The 20,667-nt window shown below is 44.6% G+C and overlaps 1 protein-coding gene across 3 annotated transcripts in view; it reads right to left on the reverse strand.

The window, feature by feature from the left end:
• LRCH2 (leucine rich repeats and calponin homology domain containing 2) overlaps window positions 1-20,667 on the reverse strand; it is a 140,374-nt gene that overhangs the window by 38,550 nt on the left and 81,157 nt on the right. Inside the window, exons 11-17 of one of the 3 annotated variants that reach the window (XM_073543456.1) lie at window positions 20,302-20,409; window positions 17,919-17,996; window positions 9,612-9,657; window positions 9,367-9,477; window positions 7,316-7,357; window positions 5,670-5,720; window positions 3,464-3,521 (exon numbers count right to left, since the gene is read on the reverse strand). In XM_073543456.1, the coding sequence (XP_073399557.1) occupies window positions 3,464-3,521; window positions 5,670-5,720; window positions 7,316-7,357; window positions 9,367-9,477; window positions 9,612-9,657; window positions 17,919-17,996; window positions 20,302-20,409 (494 nt within the window). The remainder of the gene's footprint in view (window positions 1-3,463; window positions 3,522-5,669; window positions 5,721-7,315; window positions 7,358-9,366; window positions 9,478-9,611; window positions 9,658-17,918; window positions 17,997-20,301; window positions 20,410-20,667) is intronic. The other 2 variants (XM_073543457.1, XM_073543458.1) reach the window with 2 other exon arrangements.

Consider the following 20,667-nt stretch of genomic DNA (forward strand, 5'->3'; position numbering starts at 1 on the left):
TATTTGCCGGCGTGGACAATCTGACCTGACAAATCTGCCATCTCACCCGGGGGAGCAGCTGCTAGAATACCCCTGACAAAGCAGTCTTACCCAGGCAGACATTGACTTTGCGACCCAGGTGGAGGCAAAAAATAGGACAGAAGGAGGCTCCAGCTGCTTCAAAGGCTGATTTAGCCAAGGATTCAATCTGTCTATCCGTTAACTCCTTAAGAGATGCACCGTCCGGTAGAGACAAGACACTCCAGGAAGACAGGAGAGAAACCGGCGGATCCGCATTAGGGGATTCTGCCCATTTACCAATGAGGTCTAGGCTAAAGGGATAGAGAATGTGTAGCTGCTTCCTTCCTGGAAAGCGCTTTTCAGGGTGTTCCCAGTGTTTACACATAGTAGTTTCAAATTCCCTGTGACTAGGGAAATTCCGGGAAGGACGTTTCACCCGTTTGAAGGAAACGGAGCACTCCTGAGCAGGTGCCTCGTCCTCCCTTAGGTTCAGAATTTGGGTAATAGCCAAGAAAAGGCTATTAACCATGTCCTACATCTTTAAGGTCTGCTCCTTATCGGGCTCAGACTGGGAATCCACATCCGACCCAAAAGCCGCCTCCGAGGAGGGGGCATGGGGAGATGATTGCATCCAGGAGGATGCAGAGGGACCCGGAGAACTAGAGGAAGAAATGGAAAGAGCCCAATTCCTTTGCTTTGTACCTGATTTGACTCTGTGAAAGTCAAGGTCAGGTGCATGTGAATCACCGTGAGAGGCGTTCGGAGCACTGGTGGCAGTAGACAAATGTGGAAGTCGCTCCAGGACTTGGACCAGGGACTGTGAAACTTTTATCAGGTCTGAGACCGACTGACATGACATTAGCCCACTACGAAAGGGAGGGGTGTGCTCTCATCACGGGCGTTAGAGGGCTACTATGGGGCAGACACGGTGGAGGGGTTGCAGGACAGGCAGAAAAAACGAAGACTGGCCTGAAGGTCACTTTTTTTTTTTTTTTTTTTTTTTACAGATGGCACAGGATTAAAGGGATTAGGGCTAATGCTGTGTAGAGCTAAGCCCCTGTGAAGAGAAAAAATAACCAGTCTGGGCTGGTCCTACCTGATAACGGCATTTTCGCTGCTCAGGCTGCAGTGTGCCCCAGATCCAGTGCAGGATAGTGATGGACGCCTACACGACTACACTGAGTTCGGAAGAAGGCCGAAAGCCGGGGGCTAAATTAACAGAAGGACCTGGAGTTAGCTGCTACACCTCGGCAATAGCAGTGACAGGATCGGCAATTGGGCGTTAACGAAGGTCCTAGTCCGGGCATGAAAATTGGCAGCGTATGTACGTTGGGCTTGGTGCTGATTTGAGCCGGCCGGTATCAGGAAGTAGGGGCCCCTGCTTTTGGCTGTGTGGCCGGAGGTGTGCAACAGGCAGAGAGAGCAGACTCACGCGAGCCTCGCACGTCAATACCCGGCACTGCCACCGGCACTCGGACCGGAGCGTTCAGCTGCATGCATTTCTGCATGCATTTCACCCTCACAGCTCCGATTCCTAGGCAAGTCATGGCCAGGTCATCAGCAGGGCACAGCGCGGTCACAGCGTGACCGCAGCTGTGCCCTGTGGCTGGCGCGATCGCCGATCTAATCGATCACGCCAACCACTTCCTGCAGGCCCTGCTGGGCCTGTCCTAGGCTCCGGCCTAGGATCGGTGCTATTACAGCACCGATCCGGGCCGGTACCGGCAGGGCACAGCGGCGATATTGCGCCGCTGTGCGCTGCGATTGGCGCGATCGATTAGATCGGCGATCGCACCAATCTGGGGGCTTTTCTCCAGTGCCTGGCGTTGCAAGGCACCGGTCCTAGGATCGAGTACATCGGTACTCGATCCTAGCCTAGGATCCTGTTGTTTCAGCCAATCTGATTGGCTGAAACAAAGAGAAGCGCTGTGATTGGCTGTTCTGAATTTAACAGCCAATTACAGCTCAGAGAGGGGCGGGCCAGGGCGGAGACTGCCCGGGATGCCGAGGCCATCTATCCTGAGGCAAGATGGCGTCAGCATTTTAATGTGATCACCGCGACTTACGTCGCGATGTCGCATTAAAGGGCATGACGTAATATTCTGTCCATGGGTATTAGGTCCAGGGTCACATGGACGGAATATTACGTCCATTGTAGGTAAGGGGTTAAAAAAAGAGTGAAAGGTGGGAAAAAAAACAAAAAAATCCCCTCAAAATTATTTACTTTACATGCAATACCACAAAAAAAAGGGAATACATTAAAGGAATATATATGAGGACTATACACACCTATTTCTAAACAGTCAAATACATGTTTGACACAGCAAAAAACAATTATTTTGGCGGTATTATTTTACTTGTACTGCATGATCAAATCTTGTCTGGTGTTCAGACCTGTTGGGACTCTTGTACATAATTTAAATATCCAGTAAGATTCCCGAGGGTTTTTCCCTGAAAATTTCCACCTCTTACTGATTTTTCTATGCCTTTAAATTTGGAATGGGTGAGGTTTCGGTTATGGCAATTAATGAAATGCTTGGACGCCGCAGAGACATTCAATGCATCAGGATTAGTAGTGTCGGACAGATGTCTTCTAATGCGTTTCTTTAATGGAGTAATAGTGCAACCTACATACTGCACCTCACATTCCATGCTCTGAATTAAATATATGACACCGGGAGTATTACAGTTTATAAAACTATGAATGGGATAAGAATTTCCAGTTTGTACCGATGTGAAAGACTTACTTGTAAGTGCATAAGAACAAGAGATGCAGCAACTGTGGCTGCATTTAAAAATCCCCTATATGAGAGCCATGTAGAATTTTGTGAGAAAGTATTACTGGTTACCATACTAGGGGATAATTTATTCACCAAAGTAGGAGCCCGCTTGGCTATATATTGAACTCTGTTATTCTGTAGGACATTGCAGAGTTTTTTATCCTTGTATAATAGTGGCACATATTTCTTAATATTTGTGATGGTGTTTGGGCGCACGACAGTGCTCAGAAAGGAAGGAGCACCATTTAACTTTTTGAAAGCAAAAATGGCTGGAATAGAAAGTAAATCCACTGATGTGGATAAACATTGGAAAACCTCCACAAGTGACCCCATATTGGAAATTACACCCCTCAAAAAATGTATCTACATGTGTGGTGAATACCTTGAACCCACGGGTGCTTCACATAATTTTAGAATGTTGAGCCATGACAAAAAAAAAAAAAAAATTCCCCACAAACACCATTTTTTCCACTAAAATGTTACTTTGGCTCCAAGTATTCAATTTTCAAAAGCAATAAGAGGAGAAATTGAGTAACAAATTGTACTAATCATTTTGTGAGTACGCCAATACACCATATGTGGTCAAAAGCTACACTGAGGCAAAGTTCAGAATATCTATTAAAAGAAATAAAAAATTCCAAGGAAACAAGTATAAGGGACATAAGTGGATAAGTAATGCTTACCAGATCTTGGCTTCAATCCAAATGGCGTTGGCGAGTTACTATGCGACCTTTCACAATCCTATCGTTCAAAGAGGACAACAAAGTAAAAAAAAAAAAAAGTGACAATTTAGGATAAAAAAAATAGATATTAAATTTTTTTTAAACTTTTTAAACTACATTACTGCAAAACCTGGCAAGAATTTAACTTCTGACTTGTGACGAGCGAACGTGCTCGGATAAGGTGTAATCCGAGCATGCTCATGTGCCGAGTGTGTCTGGCGTGCTTGAATACCATGTTCGAATCACCGTGGCTGCATCTCTCGTAACTGTTCGACAGACAATCCCTGCATATGCTGCGACTGTCGAACAGCAACAGTGAATCGAACATAGAGTATCTTCGGCATGCTTGAATACTATTAGTACTCGAGCATGCTCAGATAACACCTTATCCGAGCACGCTCGCTCATCACTACTTATGACCAAATACAAGAGGATTCATTTTTTTCTATCAGATAATTATCACGGGACCTGTATCCTTAAACTCTGACAATTAGGAGCATCTGACCAGTCATTAAAAAGGCAAACGGCTATTTTAGAACTTCGATAGTCACATTACGTTTATTGGACCTTTGGGCTCGGAAGAATAATATGCTGTCATTTCTCTGGAAAAGCTTACACAGTGGGGGATGTGAACGACATCTAAACTAAAAGTCACGTCTGTAAATCACCCAAGAAACATTTAAGAAATTCCTGAGTAGTTGTAAGAATATTTATTGGCAGCATGAATGAGAGACTAGATCTGTTGTTTCAGCCATGACTAGTATAGAACAGAGCCATTAGTCTATGGAAGCAGGGCAGGGAGAAGCCGCTGGGGACCTGCCTCTTGGTCTGGGCATCGGACTCACATGGTCACTATCCAGATTTTGCAAGTCGATTTTCCTTGAAACGCAACAGCATTTCACAACGATATATATAACTGCAGAGCTCAGTGTCAAGATTCATGATGCTCATGGTTCACGCATGAGTTGGAAGTCCGTTTCACTTTAAAGGGACGGTTAGCACAGAATGACTCTGCAAACCAAGCACAGGCACTTGGTGTGGCCAGTCATTTATATACACCTTCCCACCTGCTTGCTTTCCCTCCATCTCTGCTCTCCTCTGGCTCTGTGAACACGATATCAGGCTGCGTTACTGTAATGGAGAATCCTTGGGACCAAGATGAGTTGAAGGTTTATTTGCACAACGCGTTTCAAATGTGAAATGTGCGATCTCTGTTTTGCAGTCCAATTGGACACTTCTTCAGTCTTCTCTGGGGGCATACACTTTGCTTCCAAATGCTACCAAGCAAACTTCGGCAGCTGATCTATCAGTCTGTCATTCCTGACCTGTGATTGGCAGCGTCTGAGACGGAGGGGTGAATGGGCATGCCCCCAGAGAAGATTCTAAAGAAATGCTTAGCTGGCCTGAAAAGCCAAGATTTCACATAGTGTCCCACAAGTGAGAAGATCTCTGCAACGGAGCGATGCTGCACAAAATGGAAAAGGGTGAAAGAATGATGGGAACTCAGGGATTTTCACAAGGTACTCAACTCATTTTTTTCTTTTAGCAAATGATAGGTCCTCTTTAACAAGGAAGCTACACAGAGATCACAAGCCTAGCCCAAAGCATCTAGAATAGATGTGCCCCTGCAGCTTTATAGAATGCCTGCATGTCTACTAAGCAATTCTTGGTACGCATAGACCATGATTATGAAGAACAGCTAACAGTCAAGTCTGATGAAGATGCTGTTTCTCGGCTCGACTGATTAATCCCATTTTGGCTGGGACCTATGACAACAGCACAATAGACTACAAATGCTGAATCTACTGTCATTTTACTCCATGTATAACTATTAGTGCAGTACCATGTGTTTGATTCTGCTAAACCTCTGCCGTCACACGGTCATATATATGCAAGCTCAGATCAACAGAGCATGCATGCTTATCGCCACTGCCGACTATTCAACGATGAGGACACCATGGCAAATGCACTATGAATGAGAATGAAGAAGTGGTGGTGGGGGAGGGGGACTGACCGCACTAGCATGTTGGGTTGTAGCAAAGAGACGATGCAAATCGTAAATAAACTACATTAACAAAGCGCTGATATTTTTGAAAATAACAAAGGAGACCATGTGACATAACCGACTGAATAGAAAATCAAAAAGGAAAGAAAGCACAAGATGTACCTCTGATGAGACAGGAGATGAGGGTGACACATTTGCACTATCACTGTTTGGCTAAAAATGAAATGAGAAAAAAAAAAAAAAGTTAAAATGAAATAATTCTGTATACAAACCTTACCGGTAGAAATCCATGATTTCACTGTAGCATATACAGTCTTGTAGCTACCCATCAGAATAGGCTGTTTTATGGGTACATGAGGACTAACACTATTTCCAGACATTATGTGATTTCTCCTGTATTTCTTCACAAGTTGAGACAATCACTAATTTTAAAAGAAAACTGTACTTTCGACAAACTTTGCATAAATCAGTAGCAGGGGCGACGATAAGAAACTTTGTAATGTATCTTATCAGAGAAGTCATGCTCTTTCCGTTTTATCAGACACTGATGCCCTCCCTCCTAAACTTATCCACGCTGAAATAGCAGCTCAAGTCCACCTTGCTCAGAAGAGACGACTACAGGTGTGATGTGACACGGCCCATTGTCCTCTGTGGAGACGGAAGAAATGAGGAGGAGCAAACAGGAAAAAAGCATTGTGCAGAGCTTTGTATTAAGTGTTTAACCTAACATCAAAGCTGAATTCAGATCAAGACACCTCAGCTCTGCTGTATAACGCCCTCTCTCTGTAAGCTCAAATGTAAATGAACAGCAGGCATCCTCTCTGTGCTGTTCTCTCTGTAGGAGAAATCTCTGCAGCTCATCTCCTGCCCCACAAACAGTGGACTGCAAGTTACAGATCAAGCTTGCAGAGGGGAAAACTGGTGAGAATGCAGAATAGAAGTCACATAATGGCCAAAAATATTGTAATTCCTCATGTATACACACTGGACAGATTATTCTGAAAAGCTACTTGAAAGTAGTGTTACCCTTGAAGTCTGAACTATTGGGTGGTGATTGCTAGGAGATCTTCCATTTTCTACATGCAGAGTAACCCTATATCTGCAGGTAGATAGCGTTTTCAGAGGTCACAGGTTCCCTTTAAAAACTGTTTTACAGACAATTTAAAGAAATGGTTGTACTTTCACTTTGAGACCACTTAAAAGGCCTCCTTAAAGGGGTTGTCTGGTCAAAAAATGAAAAAGTCTGCAGTCACTGTGTGACTGCAGACTTTTGAATCCCCCCAGCGCACGCACTGTGCGCTGTAAGGAGTCACTGGTTTTTGAGCAGGGAACGCCGGTTATAAATGCAATATGCATACTCCTGGGCAGAAGCCGTCTAGTGGGCACAGCCTTGCTCGTATGGAGAGAGGAAGTGCCCACTAGACCGATTCTACCCAGGAGCAAGTATATCACATATGTTTTCCGACTGTTGTTCCCGACTCAAAAACCAGCAAATCCTTGCATCACACAGTGCGTTTGCTGAAGTGACTGCAAGCTTTTCATTTTAGACCAGACACTCTCTTTAAATCTGAAGTTAGATTTGGAACCTGACACGCAAACCCCCACCGTGCAGGAAGCGACTGCATGTACTAGCGATAACCTTTGAAAACACTATAGAGAAATGTCTGTGTATTAAAAGGGAAAGCAAGTATAAAAGAAGTAATGGATTGGGTGATCGAGCACATGCATTTCATGTTGTTCTAGTGCGAAAATCATAACAGGCAGATTATGAGGGGGGGGGGAAAAAAAGACCATCCTGGGTGTTTCACCTCATCGTCATTTCCGGTTGAACACTTTCGAGAAGATTTGTACTGTGGAAAAAAATAAATAAATGACAAAATTATAAATATTGTGCAAAGGTCACAGACGTAGCTTTTATCAGCTACATAAACTTAGAGATATTTTGTGAAAAATTCAGCATTTTCTATTCACATGTCCCATTCTAAAAAGGGACAAGAGGATGATTTTTTATTCCTCAATAAAAACATTGTCTGATGTCTATGCCCATTAAATTTTATGTTTTTCTCCCAAAAATGTGTGTGTGTGGATTTTGTATGTTCCATATTTTAAATGTATTTTATAGAAACATTACCTTTAAGGGTTTACCTAGGCTTGTGGGTATGACTGCAAACTTTTGTAACCTCACAGTGCCCGCTGTCTGGATTTTTCGGTGTCGGCAGCGGGTGGGTGCGTAGCCACAAGTATGCGATTTGCATATTCGGTCATGTGCCAACTAGACATGCAAGAAATTGCTCAATACGGGTGAGCTGAAGGAAGCCATACAGGTCTAGCTGCAAGTATGCAAATCGCACATGACCACCCGCCTCCAACACTGGAGAATCCTGACAGCGCGCACTGTGCACGCTGTGTGATGATTCACACGTCTGCAGTCACATTGACTTGAGTACCAAGCCTGGACAACCCCTTTAACATTGTTATGTGCCAAATAAATGTATTACCTCCATTTCTCCAGGATCATACAACATCTTTCTAGCTCCTTAAACTGAGGCGCATTGGGATGAATTTCAATAGAACGTGTTATTAGGAGATGAATCGAGACGTTGGGAAGGTTTAGAGGAGACAATCCAGGACAATTCCCCGGCTGATGACCAATGGAAACGTTATTCCTAGTTAGAATAACACCATGTGAGTCATCATTATTAGATTTTCTTGGCTTTACTGACAGTACGATCACCAATATGTGGCTGTGCAGACTGGATTTCCTGTCAACTCTGTAGCAATGATAAAACTTTGCGAGTCTCCTCACTGTCACCTAGTGACACGGTTTATTGAACACAATTCTTTCATGGAATCTGAACGTTTTACATATCGCTAAACGTACAGCTGTCAGATTTGTGTCAATCAAAATCGTAACAGTCTTATTAATCTAATTAAAATCTGTCTCATCCGCCAGTAAACAGATCCAAGTCTGTTAGCCAATCACAATGATTTAAGTTTGTAAAACGATATCCGAAAAACAACGTCGAGCATGGAATAGGGAGCTTATTTAGGACTAGTGGTGAGCGAATATACTCGTTGCTCGGATTTTCCCGAGCAAGCTCTGGTGAACTCATATTTTGGCGTGCTTGGAGATTTAGTTTTAGTCGCCTAAGCTGCATCTTTTGCGGCTGCTAGACAACCTGAATACATGTGTGGAATTCCTAACAGGCAGGCAATCCCCACATGTATTCAGGCTGTCCAGCAGACACAAATCATGCAGCTGCGCAACACAAACTAAATCTCCGAGCATGCCAAAATACTCGGAGACCACTCGAGAATGCTCGGGCAAACCCGATTAACAAGTATACTTGATCATCACTATTTAGGACGAATATAACAGAAGAGGAACAAGTGTGGGTGTATATGTCTGGATTCACACTTTTGCATTTCACACAGTCAGTGTAAAGATTTCTGTAATGGCCTTATAAGCACAAATAACACTGCTGTTTGGGTCTGTAGAGTCGCTGCTGGACCGAAAATCACAGGCTGTACAAACACGGTGAAATGTAAGTATAGATTGTAAGCTTGCAAGCAGGGTCCTCATTCCTCTTGGTATCTACTTTGAACTGTGATTATTGTTATGCTGTAATGTCTATTGTCTGTACAAGTCCCCTCTATAATGTAAAGTGCTGCGGAATATGTTGGTGCTATAGAAATAAAGTTATTATTATTTATATCAAGCCGGACTCACACCAGTCTCATCCTCTGTAGGATTCTTGTGAATGCTTAGAAATCTATGTGTATAAAACCAGAAATCAAGACCACAACATTCCTGATAGACATTCTTGTATAAATCCTGATGAGCCGTATGTCCGGTTACCTTGAAGTACTCTCTCCTGGTCTGTTTGGATCGCCGCCTCTCCTCTGCTTGCCACACTGCGCACTCTGTGGATGGCCATCCTTGCTCATTAATTCTGTCCTTCTCCCCGTCCTACAAAAATAATAATAATAAAAAAAAAAAAAATGACTGGTATGTCAGGTGCAGATCTGAGGGCGACCATCAGATCGGATCACACTCAGACCAGTGTTATTCTAAGAAGTGTATTAGAAACTAAAAGGTTTTACCTGCCAATTACATGGAGACAACTGGGAGTGATCCCCTGAAGAACAACTGAAAATATAGAAACAGAGGGGAAAATTTATACATCTGGTAAAGTCAGCTTACCTAAAGACAAGATAAAAAAAAAAATCATAAACCGTTGCACAATTAGCTGAAGCAGATTTATAATGCAAAATAGCCGGCAATTATCTGTATTTTTCCACTGATAGGACATATGTTACAGTCAATACAATTTAACAAATCAGCATTAGAAGCCATAATAGCAGTGAACGATTATACTATACTTTCAGGTATACTGTGTACCTTACACCACTGGCAGACACAGACAGAAGAGGAATAATATATGGGCGCTTTGCAGTCCAATAACTCAGCATAATGCACAGTTCCTCCTGCTTTGGAGGTGGCAGTGGCCCCTCCTTACCTCATGGGCCACTGAGAAACTGTACAGGTTGCACCAGTGATATGTCCACCCCAGCCTTACACAGCCTGCCACATGGAGGGCAGCAACACGAGAAAACAAAGCTTCACATGGCACAATACTGCCACCTGCCGGTGAATACTGGAATCAACAGGATAATTATTTTTCTTATTTAGGCTGCATTCATACATTGCAGCTGCAGTGTTTTTTGTTTTTTTTTTGCAGCGATCATGGTAGAAATGCATCAGATCCCATCAATTTTTAAAAACTGCAGCAAAATGATGTGGCACTGCTACGATTGTGGCAAAAATATGAACCATGGAGGAGGCAATGTGAATGTAGCCTAAGGGTGTGTGCACACGTTGCGGATCTGCAGCGGATTTGGCCCTGTGGATCCGCAGCAGATTCTCCTGCGATGTACAGTACCATTCTATCCTATGTAAATTGAAAAACGCTGTGCATATGCTGCGGAAAAATCCGCAGCATAAACACTGCAGGTTCATTTCCACAGCATGTCAATTCTTTGTGCGGATTCCGCAGCGTTTTACACCTACTCCATTATAGGAATCTGCAGGTGTAAAAAGGCAGGTGTGATCCGCATAAAATCTGCAAGAAATCTGCACTAAATTGCAGGTAAAACGCAGGTCATTTTACCTGCGGATTTAGCAAAATCCGCAGGACAATCCGCACCGTGTGCAACGTACCCTAATGATATTCCTGATATTTTTCCAAAAAGTGAGAAGAAAAGGGTTACCGTATATGTATAGCTGCAATGTAATAAAGACAGTCCACAACTCACCCAACAACCAAATTCATAAGTTCCAGGATCTTTAAATGTGTTGCCCAAGGCTCAGGCCATCACTATGAGATTGGTGGGGTCTGACGCCCATTTATCTCTGGTGACGGCCAGATGCAAGCGAAAAATGGAGCCAAGCAGCATGGCTTTGTAAACTGCCGCTCAGTGCCTACGGCTATGTGCACACATACTTTTGAGAGCGGCGGATTTGTCCCCGCGGATTTGTAAAAATCGCAGGTAAATCCGCTGGTCAAAAGTCCTGCGGTTTCACACCTCATAATGATAAGGTGTGAAACCGCAGCAGATTCCGCACAAAGAATTGACATGCTGCGGATAGTAACCCGCGGAAAAATCCGCAGCATGTGCACAGCGTTTTTGGTTTCACCATTGAAAACAATGGTACTGTACAACGCAGCAGAAACTGTACGGATCCGCAGCGTGTGCACATAGCCTACAGAAATGAATAGCACCGGATCTGCATTTCTCCTATGGATTAGTGCGGTTCTGGCTCCATTCACCGCTTACCTCTGGCCGCTCTGAAGTTGAAAACAGCAGATTTGAATAGGAAAAAAAAAATTTAATAGTGACTCATACCAGAGTGGTCACTTTTTTTTTTTTTAGAGACACTTGACCTTTCCACTAGTGAAATTTTCCTGAATGGAAAGTAGGACACATGATCCCGGAGATCAACATAACAATGGAAAGAACGAGTGTTTGTGAATCAGTTTTAGTATGAAACATGACAGATTGGGAAAAATGAGTGATCAGACGGGACACGGGTCATGTGTGCTACAGTAGCTGCAAGCGCAAGCATTATTTCCACGCTGATAATCTGGTTGGGATCCACGAGTGCACGGAGAACGCAGGGGCTGGAAAAAAACATGGGTATTACGTACCTGGTAAAGTATTTTTTCATAACCCATGACGACAAAACGAGAGAGGGGATCCGCCCTTCCAGGACAGGAAGCCTTCAAGATAAAAAGGGCGTCTCCTCTCTCTGCATCAGTTGTTTTCCAGAGCATGAGGGGAACTCCGCCGAATAGTGTAAACTCAACATACGGTAACTTGCACAACTAAATATTTAAATTTTTACTATACACTTTTAAAGGAAGTGACTAACAACTAAGATTCACCGAACAAACGAGATAAAGTAGGTAGGGAATTTAAGGGTGCCATCATGGGTTACGAAAAAACACATCACCAGGTAAGTAATACCCGTGTTTTTCAGTCACCCATGACGGCACAACAAGAGAATTTCAGAGATCTATGTTCCTAGGGAGGGATCACCGCTTACAGAACCCTTCACCCGAATCTGAGGTCAGAGCAGGCAGAGAGGTCTAACCTGTAGTGCTTAAAGAAAGTAGAAGGAGAGGACCATGTGGCCGATTTACATATCTGGTCGATGGAGGCATCTGCTCTTTCCGCACAGGACGCTGCCATGGCTCTCATGAAATGGGCCTTTAAGACCTTGAATAGCCCTGCCTGCACTAACATATGCTAGCTTCATGGCTGCTGTCACCCACCTAGTTATGGTCCGTTTGGATACTTTAAGACCCTTCCAAGGACAAAAATAGGGCTCTCTGCTTCCTCCAAAGTCCCATCATCTCTAAATATTGTAAGAGGCACCTCCTATCATCTAGGAAATGTAGTTTTTCTTCTTTCTGATTGGTTGGGTTAGGGCAGAAAGATGGTAGGACTATTTCCTGAGTTCTATGGAATTTCGTCACCATTTTGGGAAGGAAATCCGGGTCTAATCTCAACACCACCCTATCCTCCATGACCTGAGTGTAGAGAGGGTCTGCTGATAAAACCTGTAAATTCCCTATTCTTCAGGCTGAAGTAAGTGCTACTAACAAAGCCGCTTTTAAATGTAACTACCTTCTCGGAGGCCAAGTCTAGTGGCTCGAAGGGACTCTGTCAATTGTGACAATACCAGATTTAGATCCCATGGAGTGGGCCCAGGAGATGGAGCTGAGCTGGATCTAGTACATGCTTTAATGAACCTGGCCACCCACCTATTATTCGCCAGGTCGCAGTTATATAAGTGCTATAACCTGAACTTTAAGGGTACTAACTTCTAGGCCGAGTTCCCGACCTTTCTGAAGGAATTCTAATATGGATGTTAATGGAACTGGCCCCGAAAGAGATAGGAATTTTCTCCAGATCCTTCCTGTCTTCCACAGTACCTGTGTCCCCCAATGACGCGAAGGAGAAACATGGATTTTTGTGATAAACTCACCGTAAAATCCTTTTCTCAGAGATGCTCATTGGGGGACACAGGTATTATGGCAGACAGGCACTCGGGTGTTGGACAACCAGTACCTCGCTTCTCCAAGGCAAGCCCTTTCCCCCAGACCATTGGCTGGTTGTCACAACCAACGCCAGCCTCCTCGGCTGGGGAGCGGTTTTACGCCACCACATGACCCACAGTACCTGTGTCCCCCAATGAGGCGAAGGAGAAAGTATTGCTTCTCTTGGCACCCCTTGTTCCAGCTTTTCCTCAAGGTTATCTAGCCAGACCTTCAAGGATCTAGCTACGCACATAGCCGTGATAGCCAGACTTAGAGCCCCAGCCGAGGACTCCCAGGCTGCCTTAAGGAAACCGTCCGTCTTTCTATCTAGTGGCTCCTTCAGTGATCCCAGATCTTTGAATGGGAGAGAAAATCTCCTTGAACTTTTAGAGACTGCAACGTCCAATTTTGGCGCTTTATCCGAGGAGTAGGACGCCTCCTCATCAAAGTGGTATTTCCTCTTAAGTGGGGCCCCATCCCCTGTGCCCTTCCGTCCGGCTTCTCCCACTCCCTTCTAATGAGGCACTGCAATTGCTCATTCACTGGAAAGCATCTACGTTTTCTCTTTTGAAGACCTCCAAATATTAGATCCTGTGTTGATTTCTTAGCTTTTTTGTCTACCAGCCCCACAGTCAACCGTACATCTTTTATCAGTTTCTCTGTTGCCTCTGCTGGGAAACCGAACTCTTCTTCTGAGCTACTAAAGGATAACGCTGACAGATCAGAGTAGTCCTGCTCCGAGGCCGCGGACTAAGCATGTGATGAAGGGGATGGATTGGATCTATCCTTTCCTCTACTACCACTGGCTGCCAGGGTTTGTATCATGCTAACCGATCTACGCACTTCTGACTGGATTAAAGATTTTGGGCCTGCCGAAAAATTAGGGGCTTCTTCAGAAATAGTGCGTTCGGTGCAATCCTGGCACAATTTTTTATTCCAGGTTGATGCCAACGGCTGCTTGGCCCGTGCTTCCGGTACCCGCATTCCTCCAGCGTCTAGGCTGGACTGCGCATGCTCCGAGGCCTACTCCCGGTGCCCGGGCGCGGAAGAGCTCCATCCCCACGCACATACCGCCGGCCATCAGTACAACGTTGTGCAGCAACAAGTGCACGGCGGGTGACATGTGGCGCTAACTCTTGGCGGAGTTGTACTTGTGGTCTGGTTCGGCGGCCGGGGTCTTCATGGCTGTGTCCCGCTGACTGCTGCTTTGCCTTCAGGCTGCTTTGCCGAAGATCCCGAGGGAAGGTAAATGAAATCCTTCCCTCCGTCACTATCCAACAGATTGCCGCTTCTGAAGGAGTCACGGGGGGGAAGGGGCATGCGCTTTAACTTCACCCTGCACCCATGTGCTTAGGGCTGTGGGCTTTCCGCCAGTGCTTTCCCCCACACTCCCTCAAGGAGGATAGCTTGTCTGCTGCCTCCGAGGCGCTACCAGGACCAGGCTACAGATGTAGCAGACCACTCTGCCTGTTAAACCTCATCTGTCCTTGGCATCGGCAATCTTTGGTTTCACCCGGGCACCAATGTGCATCCGGGCCACGTGGCCGGACAAAATTGCCTCCCCATGCTTCGCTCAAAGAGGAGAGCCTCAATGCTGCCTCCGAGGCACTACTGGTACCTGGTGACAGACACAGCAGACCCTTGTGTGCCAAACCCAGTCTGTCCCAGGCATCCTCTTCCTTCTTCTGTGATGGCACAACGAGAGTTCATCTCAAGGATTCCCCATCAAAGACAGGAAACCAACTGATGCAGAGAGAGGAGCCACCCTTTTTGGCTATGTGCCCACGTTGCTTTTTTGAAGCAGAACATTCCTGAGCGGAAATGCACACCCTCTTCCCGGGAAAACGCATGCGTTTTATGAAGCGCTTTTGTAAGTGTTGTTGACGCTTTTGTTAAGCATTTTAGCATGCATTTTCCTAAGCGTCTTTGCAATACAATTGTTTGTATGTGGAAACGCACGCACTCCCGCAAAATTAATGAACATGCTGCGTTTTTTTCCGCTAAGGCTAGTTTCACACTGCGCACGGCCGCCGCTAAGCCCCGCCCCTGCCACGCCTCCGCCGGTAGCTCCGCCTACCGGCGCATGACGCTGCATGCGCCCTGCGTCCCCTATCTTTATCACTGGGGGCGCAGGCCGTGCGCAGCATGCGTTTGGCGGCGCATCAGAGCACGCTAGGGTTGTAAATCCAAAAGTTAGGAAAGAAAAATTAAAAGAGGTAGGAAGTAACCGACTTTAACGACCTTCTGACAAAAGATGAAGAACAAAAGCAATATGTCCTGCAAGTTGTAAGCAAATGCCGAGCATTATATTCTGACGTTTCAAAAACTACTTTAACAAAAGCTCTAGAATAGATTAGATATCTATGTAAAATTATCAACTCATGTAGGTTAGCGTGCTCTGATGGTTCATCTGTGCTACTGAGCAATTTATTAGCCATTAACAACTTTTCATTGTCTGTAATGGTGGGATCAAAAAACGATAATCCCACCAACTCTGCAATCAAATACCACAAATGGTTCGAAAATGTGGTCAGGGCTATTTCTGCAATGTTGTTGTTACATTCTTTATAGTCTAACAGACTATGCAAAATACCTAAATCTTAAAATACCTCAATTTGGATTTTTTCAAACTTTGAGCGACGAGCGGCACGGGTTAACGTCGTTTGATCGAGCTCAAATTTTGGCTATCTCAATATCTGGAAAGGGGAATCGTTTTGTGGGGTCCAGACGGACAAAATTCTGACATCGATTTTTTTGTGGTCACCCTAGTGGGCACACAGCCTCTATCTTGAAGGTTTCCTGTCCTGGAAGGGCGGATCCCCTCTCTCATTGTGCAGTCATGGGTGACTGGAAAAAGGGCCTCTGTGGGTGTAAACTATTTAGCTACAAGAGGGGTCAGAATGGGACGTCAATAATTCCAATGAGGCAAACTGCAAAGATGGGCATTAACAACAGGTGGCCACAGCGCCATGGCCATCTATGGGAGACAGAGGCAGTGAGTGCAATAACTGAACCACTGAGTAGTACCAAAACATTGCTTGGCTAGGTGAACCATCGGGGGGGGGGGGGGGTCACAATTTGGCACAAGCATCATGTATTAGGGGTTCAGGCTGGAGGATGGGGAATGATTGTGAGGGGAATGTTTTTTTGGCGCATTCTGTGTCCTCCAATACCAGTGGATGGTTCCATCATGTCTTCACCTCCATCTAAGATGAGGTAAACAGGGCTGTGGAGTTGCAGTTGGTATGAATGGACCAACTCTGACTACTAAAATATATGATAAATTGGGTACAGTAGTACAATGCAGAATGTGCTGTAAGTCTTTAATTTGGGAAAGCTATAAAATGTCCTATAAATGTCTGTTCCGTGCCTGATCTAAGGACCTCTGCTGTTAGATGAGATAAATCTGTGCGGCACTTTATGTACATTTATGTACATGCTCAGTAGTGACCAGTGCTGTGGAGTCGTAGAGGAGATGAATCTGTGCTGCACTTTATGTACATGCTCAGTAGTGACCAGTGCTGTGGAGTCGTAGAGGAGATGAATCTGTGCTGCACTTTATGTACATGCTCAGTAGTGACCAGTGCTGTGGAGTCGTAGAGGAGATGAATCTGTGCTGCACTTTATGTACATGCTCAGTAGTGACAAGTGCTGTGGAGGCGTAGTGGACATGAACCTGTGCTGCACTCTATGTACGTGCTCAGTAGTGACCAGCGCTCTGGAGTCGGAGTTGTGGAGCCAGGAAATTGAGGATTCTGAGCAGGTGGTTTGGCTTACCGACTCCACAGCCCTGGCAGTAAGGCAAGACGCTATGCAATCATGAAGCAATATTCCTGCCTCCTCATTCGTCGTTTTGACGGTGCGGCGAGAGCAACAAAATTCAACATGTTGCGTTCGGCGCAGGTCGCCGCACCGTCAAAACGACACGTGGAGGCATGCGCATACATCGACACGGCCTGTGTACCCAATGCTAAAGATAGGGTACGCAGGCCGCATGCCGACAGAGGCGGAGCTGAACGGAAGAGGCGTGGCAGTGGGCGGAGCTTCATGGAGGAAGTCCGCAGCCCTCCTCAGCTCCTCCATACTCTAGTGTGAAACTAGCCTAAGACTGCATGCAATAAAAGGTGTTAGTTATAAGAGAACACCCATTTGGAAATAGAGGCCTGGGGCAACCAGCTTTTTGCTGGGAGGTGCCTGCCAGTATTTTCCCTATATCTCCAATGCCATTTCAGCGACGTTGGCACAGAGTCCCCTGGGGCTCACCAGACATATGTCATGTAGCCCTGCGGCCAATTAGCAGCCTCTCTCACTTCCTTCGGATGAAGCAGACATTTGGAAGAAGTCAGAGAGCAGCACTTTTCATGTCTTTCAGATGTCAGTTTCATCCAAATGCAGTAAAAGTAAAGTGCATCATTAACGGCAGCTGACAGAATGTCACACGAGTCCTGGAGCTGCCATCACTGGAACGGTGCCGAAGCTGAAGACTGTTTTTTCTTTTAGGTGGGGGAATATTGTAATTAAGAAGGAATTGGCCGAGTAGTGGACCACCCCTTTAAATACACCAGAACAAGAGCTTTTCCTACACAGTGGCTCTCCTTTTTAACACATATCATGGACCATCCTGACAATGACCTGTCCACCCAGGTAACCATCCTTTATTATGACCAAATACCCTAATTGCACATATATTTGCAGAGTTTGTCTTCGTAAGATCACCAATTTAAATGAAGGTGAAGTAAAATGGAACAATATTGTGTTCAACACTTAAAATCACCTCTAGTATGGTAAATGTGTAAACATTAGATACCTTGAAACCCGCCCCGCGGCTCTTGTCCTCTGGAAGAGCTTTTCACTGAATGAAGTTCTATAACTTAATGGCCTTCGTCTGTTCCACAAAGTTCAACCAAACCAACCAAACCCAAAGATGAAGAAGGCAGGAGGAGAAAGTTTGGAAAGTGAGAGTTGTTAGTTTTGACAGGAAAGGGAAGAAACAGATTAAGATTAAACGAAACGTCTATTCTAAAGACAGAAGAGAGTGGAATAAGTCAGAGCAGTGAAAATAGTTATTAAAGGTAATGAGACTTTTGGGGGGAATTTTCTGCATTTTTCTTTTACTAAAATGCATACATTTTTTATTAAAAATTGCTACAGTTTGGAATAAAAATTTCTATCAGTTTGGCTTTTGCAGCTTCTATACAGCACAATACATAGTAGCAAGCTGCAGAATGCCATGAGTAGATCCATTAGACGATGACAACTCCGGTCTGTACCTTAACTCTCCTCTCCTGGACGGTTCTGTAAACAGATTTATGTGCAAAGCAAAGCTCAGTTTTGATCTGTATCATAAATCAGCCTATGAAACCATTTAGGAAAGAAGAGATCGGGGAGGAAGACACCGATTTGCTAGCGCAAGGCATTCTGCAGCTTGCCATGTGACACATAGAAGATGAAGAAGAAAACAGTACATACAAACCAAATCTACAGGCCCCCAAAAGTATCCATAGCCTTTACAGACCTGCGAAGATGGCATGCAGTGCTAATATTTGAGTTATAAAACATAAAAAAATAAAAAAGGGTATAGCTTACTGATCGTTGGGGGTCCAACCATTGCTACCCCCAGTGATACCAAGAAAAGGTCTCTGGAACCAGGCCATCCCAGGTGTCGGACCCCCAGTAAGTTATAAGGGGAGGATATAACTAACGGTTTTGAGAATAATCCATTAAAACTCAACGCCAAAAGTATCTTACCATTATTTTTCTGAATGAGGGGTATCTGGTAAAATGGCTTGTTAACATTACGATATTATCTTTGAATCTGCGAACTGAGCACATGTGAAAACTACAGAAAGGTACGATGTGCTACGCTTTATAATAGTAATTCTAAAGAGCGACTGTAAGCATAATTGTACTACACCCGACCATTAGGGGCTACAGCTTGGCCAGGTGTCATCATTAAATACATGTTTTGTGGTTTTAAAACATACCTTGCACTAAATGTGGACAGGCTCCTTACACATTTACACACATTAGAGTAAGAACCACCCCAAGGAAGGCACTGCAAAATGTGTCCAGGGGTTGTGGGCCCACCTCCTGGCACATAGAGTAATGGGTAGGCAATAATATGGTTGACATGCAGCGCACAAGGTTTTAGCATTTTCATGGCTGCTGTGTGTGTGATCAGTACTGTGTTCCATGCCTTGATCTCCATCTATGCACAGGCCCCTTCGCAGTTATACATGAGATTTTGTACTGCTATTGCAATGTCTACTGATATAGTATATGCATATACTCATGATTGCTGCTGCCCCTTGCTGTGCCCCTTTACTCTCGATTCTTCACCTTTCATCCTGATTTTTATCAAAACCTTCTTGTTATATTTTGGAGTGTTTTTTTGCCATTTAGTGAATTAATATTTTTTTGGTATATTTTAGGGGGGGTGGGGGGGGCCTCTATATGGGCCTCATATTCTCCATGACTTCCCATGTTCGGATGACTAATAGTAATTATTAGGCATTTACAAGATCCTGTATTATTTCAGTGGTGTAAGCCACCAGAGGGGTGCTGAAACTTACTGGTTGGCATAATGCACTATTCCCAGAATCAAGGCAGGGTGACATGGGGTGTATTCTCCTCATTGTGCAGATTCATGTGACCTCTTTTGATGATCTGTGACTGATTACATCTCACTTGCACATGTAGGAAGCAATACAGGTAATAAATGCACGTTCGCTAATTATGATTATGCAGTCCTACAATATAGTAAAATGGCTTTAGAAAGAGGGTCTGTCACTAAGTCATCTGATCAGAGCTACTAACCATCCCAGAAATTCCAGAGAGGAAACATTAAGGATCCCCTGCAGCTTATACTTATGTCATACTCTAGTTTGGCCAGCAGATGTCACCAATGCGCCCCTGATTTTGCCTGTGGTTTATTACTTGAGTGTCAGTAAAGATTTTGCTTTCTTTTTTTTTTTTTAACCATTCATGGTCACACCCAGGTGTCTTTGCATGGCAGATTACATATTTTATGTGGACTGCGACATCAGTCCTTGATAGATTCTTGGTGGTGGCATTATGTGGCTACAATATTACAGTTTGCTGCTTTTGTGTGGGTACATAGATATAAAAATAGCTCTAAAAAGTAAAAGCTATTGATCGCACATTTCCTGCAGTGTAAAAGAGCATGCTACCTGTTGTGCTTTTCTTGCTGTAGTAACTGTGCTGCTATTTTCCTCAGGTCTGTTACTTCCTTTATTTCATCCTCTTCTTCCTCTTCTAACAACTGCTCCTTCTGAAGCCTGACATGAAAAACACACAAGAAAATCACGCTCCTGGCCATGTTTGGTTGCTTCGTGTCGCTGCAGCGGAAATAATCGTTTGCGAGGATACATAAAGCCAGAATGTCATTTTTTTTCTATGCAAAGCACAGAAAAGGGTTATACAGACTTCACGGAGGTCTCCGAAAAACAAACAGAAAAAGTTTCAGAGCAACTCAAATACACATGTGCAAACACAAAAGCCTGCAAACAACACCTGGGGGGTAAAGGCAGTGGTCT

The sequence above is a fragment of the Dendrobates tinctorius genome, unplaced genomic scaffold (assembly GCF_039654945.1).
Source record: "Dendrobates tinctorius isolate UK_male_01 unplaced genomic scaffold, ASM3965494v1 ptg000133l, whole genome shotgun sequence".
Classification (NCBI taxonomy): domain Eukaryota; kingdom Metazoa; phylum Chordata; class Amphibia; order Anura; family Dendrobatidae; genus Dendrobates; species Dendrobates tinctorius.